Source organism: Lodderomyces elongisporus, chromosome 7, assembly GCF_030384665.1.
Source record: "Lodderomyces elongisporus chromosome 7, complete sequence".
NCBI lineage: Eukaryota > Fungi > Ascomycota > Pichiomycetes > Serinales > Debaryomycetaceae > Lodderomyces > Lodderomyces elongisporus.
The window spans coordinates 538,409-553,236 of record NC_083679.1 but is presented as its reverse complement, the minus strand read 5'-3'; the positions used below and the strand labels follow the sequence as shown (position 1 = coordinate 553,236).

General features: G+C 40.9%; 3 protein-coding genes across 3 annotated transcripts; all 3 read left to right on the top strand. All coding sequences in view use genetic code 12, as the record gives it.

The window, feature by feature from the left end:
• Positions 1 to 356: 356 nt before the first annotated feature.
• On the top strand, positions 357 to 2,884 carry PVL30_005136 (uncharacterized protein; the record flags this gene model as incomplete). Its single annotated transcript, XM_061119660.1, has 2 exons — positions 357 to 365; positions 881 to 2,884. 2 exons carry the CDS (start codon positions 357 to 359, stop codon positions 2,882 to 2,884), a joined length of 2,013 nt encoding a protein of 670 aa, XP_060975643.1.
• A 2,559-nt stretch (positions 2,885 to 5,443) lies between these two features.
• PVL30_005135 (uncharacterized protein) lies at positions 5,444 to 8,382 on the top strand (the record flags this gene model as incomplete). The annotated part of the gene is made up of 2 exons (XM_061119659.1): positions 5,444 to 7,022; positions 8,240 to 8,382. The coding sequence occupies 2 exons, from the start codon at positions 5,444 to 5,446 to the stop codon at positions 8,380 to 8,382; spliced, it is 1,722 nt and encodes a 573-aa protein (XP_060975642.1).
• Positions 8,383 to 9,866: 1,484 nt separating this feature from the next.
• On the top strand, positions 9,867 to 12,424 carry PVL30_005134 (uncharacterized protein; the record flags this gene model as incomplete). The annotated part of the gene is made up of 2 exons (XM_061119658.1): positions 9,867 to 9,875; positions 10,391 to 12,424. The coding sequence occupies 2 exons, from the start codon at positions 9,867 to 9,869 to the stop codon at positions 12,422 to 12,424; spliced, it is 2,043 nt and encodes a 680-aa protein (XP_060975641.1).
• Between the last annotated feature and the right edge of the window lie 2,404 nt (positions 12,425 to 14,828).

Genomic DNA, 14,828 nt, shown 5'->3' with positions numbered 1-14,828 from the left:
ACGCGCGGGTGCGTGTATACTTTACAAAAAACTTTACATAAAACTTTACAAAAACCACTACAGTGGGCAGCAGCATTGATAGGAGCACGATTCCCCCTATGTTCTAGAACTGATATAGGATCCAACGTAGGGTTCAACCTGGAACCCGGCCTATATGATGTAAATGTATGGGGCGGGGAGAAGGGGAGGGAGTAGCTGAGCCCACAGTTTTCCTCAAACTTCAGTAGAAAAATGTTTCCCTGTAAATTCGCACCAGACTTGCTGGAATAATCAACACGCAAAAACAATTCTCGACTCATTGCCGTCAAACTTGCAATGAGTCGAGAATTGTTTGTGGAGATAGAATGCATTGCAGGATGTATAAGGTTGTAGATTGTGTTGAGCCAACATGCATCCAAACATACAATTTATCCACTCTGGTCGTCCGCTATCTGATACAGCCACACACTATTGGCAGCACCCATTTGGTTTTTTTGATATGACGCGTTTGGTAGCGCATACAATTGCACACGCACTGCTGAGCTACCAGAAGGGACTTCCTCGCCCTTCTGTTCCCCTCACTTCTTCGCGGGTTTTGCAACCAAAATGTATATGGCATAACACAAGTTACTTGTTAATCCCCAACCACAAGGCGTGACTGGAGGGCTACCTGGTGAAGTATAAATATCCACAAACAAAACCCTTGTGACCTCAAACCTTCTTTTACCCTTTTCTTCTTCTTCTTTTCCTTTTTCTTCTTTCTTTTACCAGAATTAAACATACAACCAAGCCTTACTCGATAACCTTAACCAGATTTTATCATCAATAATCGAGGAAGACTACAATTTAAAAATTAACAATGCCCTTTTTCAATAACTGTTTTCAAAATGTCTTTGCAAAGGATTCCGAACCCGCCAAACCCAAGGTTCGGTTTTTACTTCCAGGGGAGTCATCAGGCTCACCAATCTTAGAACCCAGCTCAGTCTATAGGGACTCCAGGTATCTAAGAAAAGCTGGAACTGAAACTTATGGCGAGATTTTTCAGAATAAGCTGGATTACACAGAGCCATCAACGGGAATACCATTAATTAGAAGGCGCGCTTTAGAAGCTGAGAATGCAAAGCAGCCACCAAAGAACAGCCCTCCGCATTTCTCTCCACCAAAGTCGATCTTTGTACGCATTGCGGAGGATCCACGTGTTTTTCCCGATGATTTTATGGATATGCTGGATGGCACAGAAGTATCAGTTGCGTCAGAATCAGTTGTTTTGCAAAATGCAGAGTCAAGTTTGATCTATGATAAACTTAGAGGTCCAGTAAATATTGGAATTGATTTTTCCTCCGAGAGTCGCCAGACAAGGAGGGAGGATATAATTACGGAATCTGACACAGTAACAATCCTGAGGAGTGCTTCACAAGTAGAGGAGGCATCCAATAACAGCTTCACCTCGCCCTATGACAGTCCAAGCCAACTTCAATTTCATGTTGCTAATGAAACCACAGATGGAAACGCGGATGTACCATGTACATCTGCCTTATCAGAATTTGAGTCTAGCTCGGTGTATGATGATGAAATCATTCCGAGAGAGGCTCCATATCATGTTGCTATTAAAACCACAGATGGAAACGCGGATGTACCATGTACATCTGCCTTATCAGAATTTGAGTCTAGCTCGGTGTATGATGATGAAATCATTCCGAGAGAGGCTCCATATCATGTTGCTATTAAAACCACAGATGGAAACGCGGATGTACCATGTACATCTGCCTTATCAGAATTTGAGTCTAGCTCGGTGTATGATGATGAAATCATTCCGAGAGAGGCTCCATATCATGTTGCTATTAAAACCACAGATGGAAACGCGGATGTACCATGTACATCTGCCTTATCAGAATTTGAGTCTAGCTCGGTGTATGATGATGAAATCATTCCGAGAGAGGCTCCATATCATGTTGCTATTGAAACCATAGATGGAAACGCGGATGTACCGTATACATCTGTTATACCAGAATTAGAGTCTAGCTCGCCCTATGACGTTCCAAGCGCATTTCCATTTCATGTTGCTATTGAAACCATAGATGGAAACGCGGATATACCGTATACATCTGTCTTACTGGTATCAGCCCCCTTGTCAGATGCTGTGAGCTCAGTTGAAAGAACCAATTGGAATAACCAAAACTCAGAGGACTGCGATTTTGTTTCTGTGGATATTAGGATTCCAGAGGAAAACGATTCCTGTATGAATCAATTAAAGGAGCCTAAAAAGAGTAGGATACCACTGTTCAAATTGTTTGCACGGCTCAAGAAGAGCAGAAAGACTCTGTTTAAACCGTTTTCATGGTTCAAGAAGAGCAAAACGACTCTGTTCAAACCGTTTGCATGGCTAAAGAAACGGGCAGAAAAGAAGGAGTTAATAGAAAAAGTTGTTTTGGCTGAAAGTGATGATCAACAACAACAACTGCTGCTAAAAGAACAACAACAACAACAACAACAACAACAACAACTGCTGCTAAAAGAAGAACAACAACAACAACAACAACAACAACAACAACAACAACAACAACAACAACAACAACAACAACAACAACAACAACTACAACAACAACAACAACTATTACAACAACAACAACTATTACAACAACAACAACTATTACAACAACAACAACAACAACAACAACAACAACTATTACAACAACAACTACTATTACAACAACAACAACTATTACAACAACAACAACAACAACAACTATTACAACAACAACAACTATTACAACAACAACTACAACAACAACAACAACTACTATTACAACAACAACAACTACTACAACAACAACTACTACAACAACAACAACAACTACAACAACAACAACAACCGTCGCTACCTCAACCATTTGAACTAGTGTGATATCGATATCACAAAAGAAACACAAAACACGAAAAACACAACACAAACTAAAAATAAAAACAATATTAACCAGAAAAACATCAATTTCTTCCACTTTGACAAGTTTAAGACTCCCGTCGATTCATACTGCGGTGAATTGTGCCAATAGATCTGAGCTGCAGTTAACTTTGCAGACATCCATTACATGAATAGCACTAAACTGGGAACTAAGAGCCATTCTGAGGGCGACTTCATTACACTTTATAAGAGGGTCCCCATACTGCAGGTCACAGAAGAAGCCTTCAATAAGGTGATCTCGTCCCGCCCAGAGTTGCTTGATATGGTCCTTAGAAATTCCCTTCTCTGTCTAAAGCTACCACCGATACTGTCACTGATGCTATTTCTGATGTTACCTCTGTTGCTGCTTCACGGATGACTATATCACAAACCCAACCATGATCCCAAAGCAGGGGAGCCCACTGACCTCTGCTACCGTTTCCCATAGCCTACCACAACATTGCACTAGTGTAGCTGCTGACTCACACATTTATTCTGAACTTGGCAGATCCTGCGACAAAATGGCGCCTTTGTCGTATGATCTTGTACGGGGGACGAAAAATGTCGAGGACGCATATGCACTAGGGGTATCAACAAGGCACAGCGGGATCATATAATCACAGGTTGAGTTGTATAAGTCACCGTGCAAGTTGTTTCAGATGGTGCAGAAGAAAAGCTTGTGGAATCTGCTTCCGGGGTCTGTTAATGTTGCATCAAAATCATTGTTTGCTCGTGTTGGAATAGCACCACTAATATTTATCATATTTATCATATTTATTATATCCAACATATTTATTATAGTGTGTGCTATCCGACGTCGACCAAACTCAAACTATGCCATTTAAACTTGTCAAAAATGTTTCTGGTGTTATTCCTGGTTGTGTCACTGGTTGTGTCACTGGTTGTGTTACTGGTTGTGTTACTGGTTGAGTCACTGGTTGAGTTACTGGTTGAGTTACTAGTTGTGTTACTGGTTGAGTTACTAGTTGAGTTACTGGTTGTGTCACTGGTTGTGTCACTGGTTGAGTTACTAGTTGAGTTACTAGTTGTGTCACTGGTTGTGTCACTGGTTGTGTTACTGGTTGTGTCACTGGTTGAGTTACTAGTTGAGTTACTGGTTGTGTCACTGGTTGAGTTACTGGTTGTGTCACTGGTTGAGTTACTAGTTGAGTTACTGGTTGTGTCACTGGTTGAGTTACTAGTTGAGTTACTGGTTGTGTCACTGGTTGAGTTACTGGTTGAGTTACTGGTTGAGTCACTGGTTGTGTTGCTGGTTGTGTTGCTGGTTGTGTTGCTGATGGTGTTGCTGATGGTGTTGCTGTTCCTGCTATTAATCTTTGCACTTTTTTTTTAATATTAACACACCTTTCTGTTTTTGTATGCACTCTGCTATTTGTAATTGAACCATTTTTCTATTTCGCACTCAGCCTACAAATTATTTCTCAAATTGAACGTTCTGTATATTTCGCGCAATCGCTGTCATTGTAAACTGGAGTATCTCGGGTTGGAGTATGTGTATGTGTGCGCGCACGTGAGCTGCTGTGAACGAGTCAACCTTAGATACACGTAGGATACACGTAGGATACACGTAAGAAACACGTAGGATACACGTAGGATACACGTAAGACACATGTAGGAGACAGGTAGGATACAGGTAAGGTACAGGTTAGATACACATAAGATGGACGCGCGGGTGCGTGTATACTTTACAAAAAACTTTACATAAAACTTTACAAAAACCACTACAGTGGGCAGCAGCATTGATAGGAGCACGATTCCCCCTATGTTCTAGAACTGATATAGGATCCAACGTAGGGTTCAACCTGGAACCCGGCCTATATGATGTAAATGTATGGGGCGGGGAGAAGGGGAGGGAGTAGCTGAGCCCACAGTTTTCCTCAAACTTCAGTAGAAAAATGTTTCCCTGTAAATTCGCACCAGACTTGCTGGAATAATCAACACGCAAAAACAATTCTCGACTCATTGCCGTCAAACTTGCAATGAGTCGAGAATTGTTTGTGGAGATAGAATGCATTGCAGGATGTATAAGGTTGTAGATTGTGTTGAGCCAACATGCATCCAAACATACAATTTATCCACTCTGGTCGTCCGCTATCTGATACAGCCACACACTATTGGCAGCACCCATTTGGTTTTTTTGATATGACGCGTTTGGTAGCGCATACAATTGCACACGCACTGCTGAGCTACCAGAAGGGACTTCCTCGCCCTTCTGTTCCCCTCACTTCTTCGCGGGTTTTGCAACCAAAATGTATATGGCATAACACAAGTTACTTGTTAATCCCCAACCACAAGGCGTGACTGGAGGGCTACCTGGTGAAGTATAAATATCCACAAACAAAACCCTTGTGACCTCAAACCTTCTTTTACCCTTTTCTTCTTCTTCTTTTCCTTTTTCTTCTTTCTTTTACCAGAATTAAACATACAACCAAGCCTTACTCGATAACCTTAACCAGATTTTATCATCAATAATCGAGGAAGACTACAATTTAAAAATTAACAATGCCCTTTTTCAATAACTGTTTTCAAAATGTCTTTGCAAAGGATTCCGAACCCGCCAAACCCAAGGTTCGGTTTTTACTTCCAGGGGAGTCATCAGGCTCACCAATCTTAGAACCCAGCTCAGTCTATAGGGACTCCAGGTATCTAAGAAAAGCTGGAACTGAAACTTATGGCGAGATTTTTCAGAATAAGCTGGATTACACAGAGCCATCAACGGGAATACCATTAATTAGAAGGCGCGCTTTAGAAGCTGAGAATGCAAAGCAGCCACCAAAGAACAGCCCTCCGCATTTCTCTCCACCAAAGTCGATCTTTGTACGCATTGCGGAGGATCCACGTGTTTTTCCCGATGATTTTATGGATATGCTGGATGGCACAGAAGTATCAGTTGCGTCAGAATCAGTTGTTTTGCAAAATGCAGAGTCAAGTTTGATCTATGATAAACTTAGAGGTCCAGTAAATATTGGAATTGATTTTTCCTCCGAGAGTCGCCAGACAAGGAGGGAGGATATAATTACGGAATCTGACACAGTAACAATCCTGAGGAGTGCTTCACAAGTAGAGGAGGCATCCAATAACAGCTTCACCTCGCCCTATGACAGTCCAAGCCAACTTCAATTTCATGTTGCTAATGAAACCACAGATGGAAACGCGGATGTACCATGTACATCTGCCTTATCAGAATTTGAGTCTAGCTCGGTGTATGATGATGAAATCATTCCGAGAGAGGCTCCATATCATGTTGCTATTAAAACCACAGATGGAAACGCGGATGTACCATGTACATCTGCCTTATCAGAATTTGAGTCTAGCTCGGTGTATGATGATGAAATCATTCCGAGAGAGGCTCCATATCATGTTGCTATTAAAACCACAGATGGAAACGCGGATGTACCATGTACATCTGCCTTATCAGAATTTGAGTCTAGCTCGGTGTATGATGATGAAATCATTCCGAGAGAGACTCCATATCATGTTGCTATTAAAACCACAGATGGAAACGCGGATGTACCATGTACATCTGCCTTATCAGAATTTGAGTCTAGCTCGGTGTATGATGATGAAATCATTCCGAGAGAGGCTCCATATCATGTTGCTATTGAAACCATAGATGGAAACGCGGATGTACCGTATACATCTGTTATACCAGAATTAGAGTCTAGCTCGCCCTATGACGTTCCAAGCGCATTTCCATTTCATGTTGCTATTGAAACCATAGATGGAAACGCGGATATACCGTATACATCTGTCTTACTGGTATCAGCCCCCTTGTCAGATGCTGTGAGCTCAGTTGAAAGAACCAATTGGAATAACCAAAACTCAGAGGACTGCGATTTTGTTTCTGTGGATATTAGGATTCCAGAGGAAAACGATTCCTGTATGAATCAATTAAAGGAGCCTAAAAAGAGTAGGATACCACTGTTCAAATTGTTTGCACGGCTCAAGAAGAGCAGAAAGACTCTGTTTAAACCGTTTTCATGGTTCAAGAAGAGCAAAACGACTCTGTTCAAACCGTTTGCATGGCTAAAGAAACGGGCAGAAAAGAAGGAGTTAATAGAAAAAGTTGTTTTGGCTGAAAGTGATGATCAACAACAACAACTGCTGCTAAAAGAACAACAACAACAACAACTACTATTACAACAACAACAACTATTACAACAACAACAACAACTATTACAACAACAACTACTATTACAACAACAACAACAACAACAACAACAACAACAACAACAACAACAACAACAACAACAACAACAACAACAACAACAACAACTACAACAACTACAACAACTATTACAACAACAACAACTATTACAACAACAACAACAACTATTACAACAACAACTACAACAACAACAACAACTACTATTACAACAACAACAACAACAACAACAACAACAACAACAACAACAACAACAACAACAACAACAACAACAACAACAACAACAACAACAACAACAACAACTACAACAACTACAACAACTATTACAACAACAACAACTATTACAACAACAACAACTATTACAACAACAACAACTATTACAACAACAACAACAACAACAACTATTACAACAACAACTACTATTACAACAACAACAACTATTACAACAACAACAACAACTATTACAACAACAACAACAACTATTACAACAACAACTACTATTACAACAACAACTACAACAACAACAACAACTACTATTACAACAACAACAACTACTACAACAACAACAACAACTACAACAACAACAACAACCGTCGTTACCTCAACCATTTGAACTAGTGTGATATCGATATCACAAAAGAAACACAAAACACGAAAAACACAACACAAACTAAAAATAAAAACAATATTAACCAGAAAAACATCAATTTCTTCCACTTTGACAAGTTTAAGACTCCCGTCGATTCATACTGCGGTGAATTGTGCCAATAGATCTGAGCTGCAGTTAACTTTGCAGACATCCATTACATGAATAGCACTAAACTGGGAACTAAGAGCCATTCTGAGGGCGACTTCATTACACTTTATAAGAGGGTCCCCATACTGCAGGTCACAGAAGAAGCCTTCAATAAGGTGATCTCGTCCCGCCCAGAGTTGCTTGATATGGTCCTTAGAAATTCCCTTCTCTGTCTAAAGCTACCACCGATACTGTCACTGATGCTATTTCTGATGTTACCTCTGTTGCTGCTTCACGGATGACTATATCACAAACCCAACCATGATCCCAAAGCAGGGGAGCCCACTGACCTCTGCTACCGTTTCCCATAGCCTACCACAACATTGCACTAGTGTAGCTGCTGACTCACACATTTATTCTGAACTTGGCAGATCCTGCGACAAAATGGCGCCTTTGTCGTATGATCTTGTACGGGGGACGAAAAATGTCGAGGACGCATATGCACTAGGGGTATCAACAAGGCACAGCGGGATCATATAATCACAGGTTGAGTTGTATAAGTCACCGTGCAAGTTGTTTCAGATGGTGCAGAAGAAAAGCTTGTGGAATCTGCTTCCGGGGTCTGTTAATGTTGCATCAAAATCATTGTTTGCTCGTGTTGGAATAGCACCACTAATATTTATCATATTTATCATATTTATTATATCCAACATATTTATTATAGTGTGTGCTATCCGACGTCGACCAAACTCAAACTATGCCATTTAAACTTGTCAAAAATGTTTCTGGTGTTATTCCTGGTTGTGTCACTGGTTGTGTTACTGGTTGTGTCACTGGTTGAGTTACTGGTTGAGTTACTAGTTGAGTTACTGGTTGTGTCACTGGTTGAGTTACTAGTTGAGTTACTGGTTGTGTCACTGGTTGTGTCACTGGTTGAGTTACTAGTTGAGTTACTGGTTGTGTCACTGGTTGAGTTACTAGTTGAGTTACTGGTTGTGTCACTGGTTGTGTCACTGGTTGAGTTACTAGTTGAGTTACTGGTTGTGTCACTGGTTGAGTTACTAGTTGAGTTACTGGTTGTGTCACTGGTTGAGTTACTGGTTGTGTCACTGGTTGAGTTACTGGTTGTGTTACTGGTTGAGTTACTGGTTGTGTTACTAGTTGAGTTACTGGTTGTGTTACTAGTTGAGTTACTGGTTGAGTTACTAGTTGAGTTACTGGTTGTGTCACTGGTTGAGTTACTGGTTGAGTCACTGGTTGTGTTGCTGGTTGTGTTGCTGATGGTGTTGCTGATGGTGTTGCTGTTCCTGCTATTAATCTTTGCACTTTTTTTTTAATATTAACACACCTTTCTGTTTTTGTATGCACTCTGCTATTTGTAATTGAACCATTTTTCTATTTCGCACTCAGCCTACAAATTATTTCTCAAATTGAACGTTCTGTATATTTCGCGCAATCGCTGTCATTGTAAACTGGAGTATCTCGGGTTGGAGTATGTGTATGTGTGCGCGCACGTGAGCTGCTGTGAACGAGTCAACCTTAGATACACGTAGGATACACGTAGGATACACGTAAGAAACACGTAGGATACACGTAGGATACACGTAAGACACATGTAGGAGACAGGTAGGATACAGGTAAGGTACAGGTTAGATACACATAAGATGGACGCGCGGGTGCGTGTATACTTTACAAAAAACTTTACATAAAACTTTACAAAAACCACTACAGTGGGCAGCAGCATTGATAGGAGCACGATTCCCCCTATGTTCTAGAACTGATATAGGATCCAACGTAGGGTTCAACCTGGAACCCGGCCTATATGATGTAAATGTATGGGGCGGGGAGAAGGGGAGGGAGTAGCTGAGCCCACAGTTTTCCTCAAACTTCAGTAGAAAAATGTTTCCCTGTAAATTCGCACCAGACTTGCTGGAATAATCAACACGCAAAAACAATTCTCGACTCATTGCCGTCAAACTTGCAATGAGTCGAGAATTGTTTGTGGAGATAGAATGCATTGCAGGATGTATAAGGTTGTAGATTGTGTTGAGCCAACATGCATCCAAACATACAATTTATCCACTCTGGTCGTCCGCTATCTGATACAGCCACACACTATTGGCAGCACCCATTTGGTTTTTTTGATATGACGCGTTTGGTAGCGCATACAATTGCACACGCACTGCTGAGCTACCAGAAGGGACTTCCTCGCCCTTCTGTTCCCCTCACTTCTTCGCGGGTTTTGCAACCAAAATGTATATGGCATAACACAAGTTACTTGTTAATCCCCAACCACAAGGCGTGACTGGAGGGCTACCTGGTGAAGTATAAATATCCACAAACAAAACCCTTGTGACCTCAAACCTTCTTTTACCCTTTTCTTCTTCTTCTTTTCCTTTTTCTTCTTTCTTTTACCAGAATTAAACATACAACCAAGCCTTACTCGATAACCTTAACCAGATTTTATCATCAATAATCGAGGAAGACTACAATTTAAAAATTAACAATGCCCTTTTTCAATAACTGTTTTCAAAATGTCTTTGCAAAGGATTCCGAACCCGCCAAACCCAAGGTTCGGTTTTTACTTCCAGGGGAGTCATCAGGCTCACCAATCTTAGAACCCAGCTCAGTCTATAGGGACTCCAGGTATCTAAGAAAAGCTGGAACTGAAACTTATGGCGAGATTTTTCAGAATAAGCTGGATTACACAGAGCCATCAACGGGAATACCATTAATTAGAAGGCGCGCTTTAGAAGCTGAGAATGCAAAGCAGCCACCAAAGAACAGCCCTCCGCATTTCTCTCCACCAAAGTCGATCTTTGTACGCATTGCGGAGGATCCACGTGTTTTTCCCGATGATTTTATGGATATGCTGGATGGCACAGAAGTATCAGTTGCGTCAGAATCAGTTGTTTTGCAAAATGCAGAGTCAAGTTTGATCTATGATAAACTTAGAGGTCCAGTAAATATTGGAATTGATTTTTCCTCCGAGAGTCGCCAGACAAGGAGGGAGGATATAATTACGGAATCTGACACAGTAACAATCCTGAGGAGTGCTTCCCAAGTAGAGGAGGCATCCAATAACAGCTTCACCTCGCCCTATGACAGTCCAAGCCAACTTCAATTTCATGTTGCTAATGAAACCACAGATGGAAACGTGGATGTACCATGTACATCTGCCTTATCAGAATTTGAGTCTAGCTCGGTGTATGATGATGAAATCATTCCGAGAGAGGCTCCATATCATGTTGCTATTGAAACCACAGATGGAAACGCGGATGTACCATGTACATCTGCCTTATCAGAATTTGAGTCTAGCTCGGTGTATGATGATGAAATCATTCCGAGAGAGGCTCCATATCATGTTGCTATTAAAACCACAGATGGAAACGCGGATGTACCATGTACATCTGCCTTATCAGAATTTGAGTCTAGCTCGGTGTATGATGATGAAATCATTCCGAGAGAGGCTCCATATCATGTTGCTATTAAAACCACAGATGGAAACGCGGATGTACCATGTACATCTGCCTTATCAGAATTTGAGTCTAGCTCGGTGTATGATGATGAAATCATTCCGAGAGAGGCTCCATATCATGTTGCTATTGAAACCATAGATGGAAACGCGGATGTACCGTATACATCTGTTATACCAGAATTAGAGTCTAGCTCGCCCTATGACGTTCCAAGCGCATTTCCATTTCATGTTGCTATTGAAACCATAGATGGAAACGCGGATATACCGTATACATCTGTCTTACTGGTATCAGCCCCCTTGTCAGATGCTGTGAGCTCAGTTGAAAGAACCAATTGGAATAACCAAAACTCAGAGGACTGCGATTTTGTTTCTGTGGATATTAGGATTCCAGAGGAAAACGATTCCTGTATGAATCAATTAAAGGAGCCTAAAAAGAGTAGGATACCACTGTTCAAATTGTTTGCACGGCTCAAGAAGAGCAGAAAGACTCTGTTTAAACCGTTTTCATGGTTCAAGAAGAGCAAAACGACTCTGTTCAAACCGTTTGCATGGCTAAAGAAACGGGCAGAAAAGAAGGAGTTAATAGAAAAAGTTGTTTTGGCTGAAAGTGATGATCAACAACAACAACTGCTGCTAAAAGAACAACAACAACAACAACAACAACAACAACAACTGCTGCTAAAAGAAGAAGAACAACAACAACAACAACAACAACAACAACAACAACAACAACAACAACAACAACAACAACAACAACAACAACAACAACAACAACAACAACAACAACAACTACAACAACTACAACAACTATTACAACAACAACAACTATTACAACAACAACAACTATTACAACAACAACAACTATTACAACAACAACAACAACAACAACAACAACAACAACAACTATTACAACAACAACTACTATTACAACAACAACAACTATTACAACAACAACAACAACTATTACAACAACAACTACTATTACAACAACAACTACAACAACAACAACAACTACTATTACAACAACAACAACTACTACAACAACAACAACAACTACAACAACAACAACAACCGTCGTTACCTCAACCATTTGAACTAGTGTGATATCGATATCACAAAAGAAACACAAAACACGAAAAACACAACACAAACTAAAAATAAAAACAATATTAACCAGAAAAACATCAATTTCTTCCACTTTGACAAGTTTAAGACTCCCGTCGATTCATACTGCGGTGAATTGTGCCAATAGATCTGAGCTGCAGTTAACTTTGCAGACATCCATTACATGAATAGCACTAAACTGGGAACTAAGAGCCATTCTGAGGGCGACTTCATTACACTTTATAAGAGGGTCCCCATACTGCAGGTCACAGAAGAAGCCTTCAATAAGGTGATCTCGTCCCGCCCAGAGTTGCTTGATATGGTCCTTAGAAATTCCCTTCTCTGTCTAAAGCTACCACCGATACTGTCACTGATGCTATTTCTGATGTTACCTCTGTTGCTGCTTCACGGATGACTATATCACAAACCCAACCATGATCCCAAAGCAGGGGAGCCCACTGACCTCTGCTACCGTTTCCCATAGCCTACCACAACATTGCACTAGTGTAGCTGCTGACTCACACATTTATTCTGAACTTGGCAGATCCTGCGACAAAATGGCGCCTTTGTCGTATGATCTTGTACGGGGGACGAAAAATGTCGAGGACGCATATGCACTAGGGGTATCAACAAGGCACAGCGGGATCATATAATCACAGGTTGAGTTGTATAAGTCACCGTGCAAGTTGTTTCAGATGGTGCAGAAGAAAAGCTTGTGGAATCTGCTTCCGGGGTCTGTTAATGTTGCATCAAAATCATTGTTTGCTCGTGTTGGAATAGCACCACTAATATTTATCATATTTATCATATTTATTATATCCAACATATTTATTATAGTGTGTGCTATCCGACGTCGACCAAACTCAAACTATGCCATTTAAACTTGTCAAAAATGTTTCTGGTGTTATTCCTGGTTGTGTCACTGGTTGTGTCACTGGTTGTGTCACTGGTTGTGTTACTGGTTGTGTTACTGGTTGAGTCACTGGTTGAGTTACTGGTTGAGTTACTAGTTGTGTTACTGGTTGAGTTACTAGTTGAGTTACTGGTTGTGTCACTGGTTGAGTTACTAGTTGAGTTACTGGTTGTGTCACTGGTTGAGTTACTAGTTGAGTTACTGGTTGTGTCACTGGTTGAGTTACTAGTTGAGTTACTGGTTGTGTCACTGGTTGAGTTACTGGTTGTGTCACTGGTTGAGTTACTGGTTGTGTTACTGGTTGAGTTACTGGTTGTGTTACTAGTTGAGTTACTGGTTGTGTTACTAGTTGAGTTACTGGTTGAGTTACTAGTTGAGTTACTGGTTGTGTCACTGGTTGAGTTACTAGTTGAGTTACTGGTTGTGTCACTGGTTGAGTTACTAGTTGAGTTACTGGTTGTGTCACTGGTTGAGTTACTGGTTGTGTCACTGGTTGAGTTACTGGTTGTGTCACTGGTTGTGTCACTGGTTGTGTCACTGGTTGAGTTACTAGTTGAGTTACTGGTTGTGTCACTGGTTGAGTTACTAGTTGAGTTACTGGTTGTGTCACTGGTTGAGTTACTGGTTGTGTCACTGGTTGAGTTACTGGTTGTGTTACTGGTTGAGTTACTGGTTGTGTTACTAGTTGAGTTACTGGTTGTGTTACTAGTTGAGTTACTGGTTGAGTTACTAGTTGAGTTACTGGTTGTGTCACTGGTTGAGTTACTGGTTGAGTCACTGGTTGTGTTGCTGGTTGTGTTGCTGATGGTGTTGCTGATGGTGTTGCTGTTCCTGCTATTAATCTTTGCACTTTTTTTTTAATATTAACACACCTTTCTGTTTTTGTATGCACTCTGCTATTTGTAATTGAACCATTTTTCTATTTCGCACTCAGCCTACAAATTATTTCTCAAATTGAACGTTCTGTATATTTCGCGCAATCGCTGTCATTGTAAACTGGAGTATCTCGGGTTGGAGTATGTGTATGTGTGCGCGCACGTGAGCTGCTGTGAACGAGTCAACCTTAGATACACGTAGGATACACGTAGGATACACGTAAGAAACACGTAGGATACACGTAGGATACACGTAAGACACATGTAGGAGACAGGTAGGATACAGGTAAGGTACAGGTTAGATACACATAAGATGGACGCGCGGGTGCGTGTATACTTTACAAAAAACTTTACATAAAACTTTACAAAAACCACTACAGTGGGCAGCAGCATTGATAGGAGCACGATTCCCCCTATGTTCTAGAACTGATATAGGATCCAACGTAGGGTTCAACCTGGAACCCGGCCTATATGATGTAAATGTATGGGGCGGGGAGAAGGGGAGGGAGTAGCTGAGCCCACAGTTTTCCTCAAACTTCAGTAGAAAAATGTTTCCCTGTAAATTCGCACCAGACTTGCTGGAATAATCAACACGCAAAAACAATTCTCGACTCAT